At 32.8% G+C, this 8,259-nt stretch overlaps 1 protein-coding gene across 2 annotated transcripts in view; it reads left to right on the forward strand.

Moving 5' to 3' along the window:
- The window catches only part of LOC117167118 (patched domain-containing protein 3), a 318,852-nt gene that overhangs the window by 217,565 nt on the left and 93,028 nt on the right, over positions 1-8,259 (forward strand). For both annotated transcript variants that reach the window (XM_033351778.1, XM_033351779.1), the window contains exons 3-5: positions 1,493-1,703; positions 3,118-3,303; positions 4,096-4,439. In XM_033351778.1, coding sequence (XP_033207669.1) covers positions 1,493-1,703; positions 3,118-3,303; positions 4,096-4,439 — 741 coding nt within the window. The remainder of the gene's footprint in view (positions 1-1,492; positions 1,704-3,117; positions 3,304-4,095; positions 4,440-8,259) is intronic.

The following is an 8,259-nucleotide window of genomic DNA, read 5'->3' on the forward strand; positions in this document are numbered from 1 at the left end:
ACACCCACCGTATTCACCAGATTTAGCCCCCAGTGACTTTTTCTTATTTCCAAACTTGAAAAAATGGTTCGGTGGACAGAGATTTCCAGACAACGAAGACGTTATTGTCTCTGTAAGTGCTTATTTTGAGGAACTTCCGAAAACGCACTTTTCTGAAGGATTAAAAAAGCTTGAAAAGCGATTGACCAAGTGTATAGAGCTCCAAGGAGATTATGTTGAAAAATAAAAAAAAATTTACCCAAAAAAAATTGTTTTTATACTTCATTCTAAGGACTTATTGAACTACCCTCGTATCATCGCATGGTCAGGGCAAGCTTCGCTGAAATCAGAATATGTTCGCAATGTGATAATATTGCTACACAAAATTTAGGAATCGCTGCATCGCAATCTTTAACTAGATTCATCGCCCCGGAGTTTTATTATGTCAGCTAGATTAATGTTCTCCCAGAATACCGCCGTAAATGTGTACAATAGTGTATATTATATCGTACTTGAAAAAATGTGTAATAAAACATTCCTATGAACCTTCTTCCAATGTTTTCTTAATATTGCAGGTAAGTTTGACATTTTGGATCGGCTTCGAAAGGGATTGGAATCTAAATATTTTCACTGCCCGATCGAGGATTCAAAAAAGAAGGACAGAAACGGCATTCCTAGGTACTGAAATTTCTGATACCTTTGAATGCAAGCCTTCTTACCGAGTACACTCCATTTTCAATTACACAAAAAAACCATTACATTCTCTAGTAAAAGCTCTTTGTCTAAACTAGTATAATTGCCTTTAGATTATGTGGTAAAAATATCACATTAAACAATTCTTCTTGATAGACGTAATTTGGATTTGGCGAAAAATCCAATGATTGATTCACGTTTAAATATGAGATTTTCAAAAAGCTGATTTTTTCCCATTTAAAATCAATTGCAAAATTCATAGTATTTACACGACTCCTCAATATTAACCGATTTCGCTCATGATAGGAAATTTTTTTGGGCATTTAAACAAAACTGGGGCAGGGCTGCGAAGAAATTCTTAAGAAAAAATCCATTAAGTATAAATAAGAAGCACCCTAATATAAATATTCTGCTAAAGCGTATCCTTAATTTATTATCTAATTGCTTTGCCTTCTTATTCGTCTTATTTTATCGTAATACGCATTTCACTTCTCGTCTGGCACATGGCACGCATCGTCTTAAAAATATACCTAATTGCTTATCAAATTCATTTGCTGTTATTAGTCAAATTTAACTAATTGTCAGTAGAAAAATTTGCTGAAACATTAGGGTAAGAAAAAAATCGTTAATAATTGAATTAGAAACGATATTTTTCTATCAATTAGTAGTTTTCTACTAAAGATCAGTAGAAATGCTTACTAAATCAAATTATAAACATTTCATTAGTAATTTTTTACCAATTTAGATTTAGAGAGTATTATTATATTTATAGAATTTGTTCACATTATTCTTGACTAAAAAATGCCATTTTTATCGGCAGGTCGTTTCGGTCACGTTATAGTAATACCAAAAGATGGAAACGGGAACATTTTGAGAACGGAAATTTGGGAAGAGTTGAGGTTACTCGATAAAATGATTAAAAATACAACTATAAACTATGAAGGTGAGACGTACACTTATAATGAAGTTTGTGCAAAATGGCAAAATAAGTGTGTCGAGAATGATATCTTGAATCTTCATCACATCATTCAGTAAGTATTTTCCTTCTATTTGCAAATTAAATATATGCATTAAATCTTTAAAGTAAATCAAATTTAGTACATTATAACTCCGTGGTATTCATTAAAAATAATTCTTTCAACATACCCACTTTGAAAAAAGTTGCAATAAATTAATCAAGTTTCATTAGAAACAGGGATGTGCAATATTAAAAAAAACACCCGAGGCCGATCAGTCGAGTCTGGCTCGGGCCTGTGTGGGCTCCACCTGAAAGCCTGTGAGTCCAACCCGGCTGGAAATATGATCAAAAATCGTAATCGATTGTTGTTAGTTGGAAAGTTCTCCAATATTGCGAGGAAACAAAATTTCTATACTGCGAGGGCAGTCCAAAGGTGAGTTTCCTAAAAAGTCGAAAATTCATAGAAACTTAAAAAATATATATTTACAAACGGTTATAATCATTTTTCAACGTAATCGCTAGTCCGACCTAGACATTTTTGGTAGCGCAAGGGACAATTTTTATAAATTATTGGCGTACCATTTTGGCTTCTTTTTCTTCATTTATGCGCGACCGCTGTCTTCATCTCCTCATAATTCCCAAAGTACTGGCCTCCCAAATGAACTTTAACTGCTGGAAGAAACTGAAAATAACTGAGAGCCGAGTCTGGAGAGTATGGTGGGAGGTTGAAAATATCCCATTCAAAATAAGTCAAAAATGTTGAGTCATTCTTCGTGTATGCGGTCTTGCCTTGCCGTGAAACAGCAGTACTACTTTTGTGAGGAGTCCAGGACGTTTTAATGCAGTCCGATATTGTCATGTTTTACATCAGCTGAAAGCAGCAATTCGTCGGAAGCTTCCCGGACTTGTCACAAAAAGAGTACTGCTGTTTCACGACAATGTAAGATGCATACAGCATGAATGACCCAGTATTTCTTGACTGATTTTGGATGGGACATTTTTGACCACTCATGCTTTTGACTCGACGCTTGGCTGAACGAGAAAGACCCGCAAAGGTACTCCAACGGCGTGAAAAAATGGTCCCTAAGCTTCTAAAAATGTTTGGATCGGGCCGGTGATTATGCTCAAAATGATTATCATCCTAAAATTTGTAAATAATTTTTTTTTATTTTTCCATGCATCTTCCATTTTTCGGTGCAGCTTTAAACTTACTTTTGGAGTGACCATCGTATAAGCATTTCTGAGCTGAAGGGAATCAGTTACGATTACTATTTAAATTTTGGACCGGTTCGAGTCACGGTTTTTCGAGCTAAGATCGAAGGTGGTCTGACACAACCTGAGATGAAGGCATTTTGAAATTGTATACACCTAATCTTATTTAATTAAAACATATAATAATTTTTGTAGAGAGTTTCTTGACCTAAATATTTTGTACTATAATTAAACTAAATATTTAGAATATCTAAGCTGACTCTAGTAATTTTCAGTGACGTGGAAACTTATCAGTTGAATTTAACGTTTCCTATGATGTTTAATCCAGTCACTTGGGATGCCCATCTCTTCCCAGTATATTTTGGTGGAAGCGTTATCACCGAAGATCTCACAATCCTAACTGTTCCTTCTTTGCAACTTGCATATTTTCTTCTTGCAGGCACCAAACGTCAGGATGCAATGTGAGTACATACATGAAACATAGTAAATTTATTTTATAACTAAAATATTTGAAAAGCCGTTTGTGATATAATAACTAGTTTTTATGTGCAAATCCTAGTTGCTAAGCTATACCATGATATAAATCAAACCAGGGAGGTTGGGAAGCGCCCTTAAGGTAGAGTTTCGTAGGCAACGGTATTCTAGAGTCATACCAAGCCACGATAAAAAAATATCCTCATTTTCTTATTCTTTAACTACTGATATAAAAAATAAGAATATGGTATAGATATTTTTTATTGTAATCTCAGATTGCTAAGAGCTTGAATTTGGGCCATACACGAGGAAACCCGGACTAAAAATTTTTCCAGCATATGGGTCCTAGAAACCAAATTTCTTAATCTTGAAAAAAATTTCAAACCTTTAGCACAAATATTGTAGTGGCTGGAGTGATAAACGATAGGCGGACTAACATCCGACTGTCGTTATAATGTTTTCCGGTGTAGCCTACGAAAGGCTAAAAAATTGAAAAGATATAAGCTTTAATCTTTATGTTTTTTCCTTCACTTTAGTTTGTATAGTACATCCTAAGTACCTGCAATAATATGTAAGTGAAGTTTGCAACGTTTACAAAAGTAAATATAAAATTTTTGAATATCCTTTTACTTATTATTACTTCTCTAATACAAAAAACAAAGTTTTTATTACAAAACATTACATTTGCGTGCATGAAAATTGCGTAATTCTGTTACACAACCAAATATTTTTCACATTATGCACAAATTTTAATTGACCTTTTCTATGTGTTTTGTTAGGGGTTCCTTGTGGGAAGAAACTTTCCTTGACGTTGTAGGCAAGGCAGATAATGGCGGTGTTTTTAAACACATCAGTGTCGCGAGATTCGCTTCTAGATCTCTGGAACTAGAATTAGAAGCAAACACAAAGACTGTGGTGCCTTACTTCACAAGCTCCTTTCTATTTATGGGAATTTTTTCCATAATCACCTGCATGATGGCTGATTGGGTTCGTAGCAAACCCTGGCTCGGGCTTTTGGGTAACATCTCAGCTATTGTGGCGACTGTTTCTGCCTTCGGTTTTTGTATCTACCTGGGGGTGGATTTCATCGGACTCAATCTGGCCGCTCCGTTCCTAATGATAGGTAAGTGATGAATAGTTTTTAAGTCAAAGATTAAGTTAGGAAAAAGTTCGTTATCATAAAAGAGCGTTACAAATGTGTGCGTCTACATGAAAAGGGCCCTTACGGCCGGGATGGAGTTACGTATAGAGGCATATAGCTGGATAAATTCTCGGATTTCAGGCCCAAAATGAACCCTCTAAGTTGAAAAATGAGTCACCAGGGCATTTTTGTACTTAGAGCTTCGAAAAACCGTTTTTCGAGAAAAACGCATTTAAACTTCGATAGTGCCACAAGCACACATATTATATTTTTTCTTCAAACATGAAATACACCTACTTTCTATTACTATTTGAATATAAGTAAATTCCCAATTAATATTTTGTAATGTACACAGCAATATACACTACGATTAAATGGGGTTTAAAGAGATTTCATATGCGATTCTAACGAGGATTTTAATACCTTTATGGATTATAAACATTATGGGGGATTTCGGATGTTTGAAAATCGAAGTACTCCAGGGTGAAAATACATAATATTGATTAAGTACTTACAATGTAAATGAACAAAGCTGTGCTTATTTTTATAAACAATAAGATGAAAAGTTTCTAATTAAAACTGTTTCAATCAGTTATTGCTCTATGTAACTGTTATGAAACTCATACATAAATATTACTCAGCATTAAAAGTAATTTACAAAGAAAGTTGTAAACAGTATAATTTAGACTATCAAATAATTTTACGGGCTTTTTCCACATTTCATAAAGTGTAATAAATTGTGTCCTAATGGCTAATGATGATCTTGGCCTCGAAAAAGTAGCAGAATTGGTTTTTCACTTTTTGAGAGTTAACCAAAGCGAATTAAGATCCTAATTAATTTTAGTTGCTGTTATTTACATAATTTCCATTTGATGGAATTCCAGAATATCAAGTAATTCTACTGAATGTACTATAGAACAGAATTCCATATGACAAATATATTATTGTTATGCGTGTTTTACTTAATTATGCCAAGGAAGTTTTTTCCTTAGTATATTAATTTAAGGAAATGGATATTTACAAAATTCTGTTTCTGAACATCTTTTGCATTTTGTCCTTCTGTCTTATATAATCAAATTGCCTTGATGAAAACTGCAAACTCTATCAAGGATTAAAACTCAATAAGGGTTCTGTAGCTGTAATAGATTCGAAAGTTATATCATGCAAAGAATATATAGCGTTTCAAGGCTTTTGTTTCTCGCATTGTGATGAGCCCAATACAGGTTAAACGTATTCGTGACGCTGAGTTGATGCTTTAAGAATAATAAAAGACGTTACTTAAATGTCTTGAAAAAGTAGTACTTAGGTTTAGTTATATCAAGGCTGTTTTAGGTCGTGTGTTGGTAAAAAAAGTATATTTTAAGGAAAAGTATTTCTCTCGTGTATTATACCATCCAGTTCACGCGTAAAACGCGTCTTAACGCGTAAAAGTATGTAATAGTCGCGTAGAATTTTCCTTTACACTGTAATTTTGTTGCATTTTTCGCATTGACGCTTGTCCGCACTGTACCTCCTTCACACTTCTTGACACGTTTGTGTCATGGTCAAAATAGGACATTTTCTGTTGCAATTTTTTAAAAACTAAAAATAATTAGATTTCTAAGAGATCTGTGGAGTGAGATTTTTTCATATATCTCTTTTCATATTCATATATGAATATGAAAAGAGGTATATGAAAAATATATACAGGGTGTTCCAGGAGTATTGTTGTTTCTCGTAATAGCGGATGTGAAAAAAAATTCAATTCGAGAAGTCCCCGAAACTAGAAGCTAGGTTCTTCGAAATTTGGTGAGACTTGAATTATTGTAAATTCCTTGAAGTGTTTTGAATTCTGCGAAATTTGCATGATTTCTTAGAGTTCTGCATATTTAAGAAAATAAGCGCATGCTAGTTCAGTAGTTGTTCACCACCGACCACAGTTAATGAGTTTGGAAATAGTTGAAAAGAATTCCATTTTTTTAGAAGAGTGCAGAAAATTATAAAAAAATCAAGGCATATATCCTGAATTATTTAAAAGAATTCAAAGATGTTCAATCGAATTCACACTCTATATAGAATTTCTCTCCGTATATGAATACGAGATTTTTCTTCTGTCTAAAAATCCCCCAACGGGAAAAGGAAAGGGGCAAATCCTATTCCACTCAATCGGCTTTGCAAAATTTAAGGGAAGCATTTATTTAACCAACTTTTTAAATAATAAATCGTTTAACAATTTATAAACTAGAAAAATAGTAACATTTATATTTATTCATATTTTAATGATTTATTTAAACGAGTTGAAAAATATTGAGTCCCTGCTAACACCAAGGAGAAAATAGTACAGATGAAATCTATCCAAATGTGTAAATTAATTTTAAATGAAATCTATAAAGAGGCATACTTGAATTGATTAGAATTAAAATTTCAATAATTATATTCAACATGGAGGAATTAAAATAATTTGTTACACATATGTTTTTAACTGATTAGAAGGATTTTAACAAACTCAAGGTATGAACACTATTGCGAAAGCAGGAAATATCTGTGAAGTGTTACTAACGGAACAATTAGAAGGAATTAAATATATTGAAAACACGTTCTCTTTTGCGAAATAGGAAATTATGCTGTGGTCGCTATGGGAATAGAAATGAATTAGCTTATGAGATATGCTATGATTTCTATTACATTTTAGAACGACGGAAAAATCGCGCATTCAAAAGAATAGAAAAATCTTCACTTTTACGCTGAAATCTGAAAATATTAATTTTTCTCTATTCAACGCATATTACGGGGCTGTTATTTATTCATAGTGAAAATCACAAAGTATAGGCAAAATTATTACTTGCAAGTGGTCTAAAGGTGTTCTAAAGAGGTTTGAAGATACTCTTTTCTGTGTCTTGTATGAAACAAGATCTTCCGTCAAATCAAGGAACAAGTATGTTGCAAATTGAAAAAGTGTCCGTTTGGTCGTTGCTTTCTAATTTATGTATTCACTTTTTTCAAAATTCTTGTTTCGGATATTATGCATAAATTAGTTTCAATTTACAGATTTGCTTTTTAGAACGAATGAAGGATTTACTTTTGCTTTTTATAACTAAGTCAAACATCTCAGTCTCTTTATTATTACAGAACTAAATTTTTTTAATACCAGAGCAATTTTAGAATATTAACAAAACTAATTATTATACAATAGACAAATAAGCTTTTAGTTTGCTTATCACTGTATGATAATTGCTCTGTCTGAATTTATTTATAATATTTTAATATGAGATTTTAACATTATTTGTATTTTCACCATTAAATGTGTTATTAAATGATAGAAAAATAACAATAACACAAGCCCACAAAAAACTGTACTTTGCACATACTTTGTGAATCCGAATCCGATCTCAGAATTTCCCCTAGACGTCAGAATTTTTCCCTATCCTAGGGAAATGTGTAAAATTAATATTAGTACTCGAAATTACTTTTCAGTCCCACAAATTTTCCCCTAGCCTAGGGGAAACTATAAAAAACTAACAAAAGTTGCTGATTTTACGGAAGTTATGCTGCTGTGCAATAAAATTTGATGATAAAATATAATATCTTGTCCGTACTTTGCACATGACCAGTGGATCCTTATGTACGAGGGTAGTTCAATAAGTCCTTAGAATGAAGTATAAAAACAATTCTTTTTGGGTAAATTTTTTTTTATTTTTCAACATAATCTCCTTGGAGCTCAATACACTTGGTCAATCGCTTTTCAAGTCTTTTTAATCCTTCAGAAAAGTGCGTTTTCGGAAGTTCCTCAAAATAAGCACTTACAGAGGCAATGACGTCTTCG

The sequence above is a fragment of the Belonocnema kinseyi genome, chromosome 2, assembly GCF_010883055.1.
Source record: "Belonocnema kinseyi isolate 2016_QV_RU_SX_M_011 chromosome 2, B_treatae_v1, whole genome shotgun sequence".
Taxonomy (NCBI): domain Eukaryota; kingdom Metazoa; phylum Arthropoda; class Insecta; order Hymenoptera; family Cynipidae; genus Belonocnema; species Belonocnema kinseyi.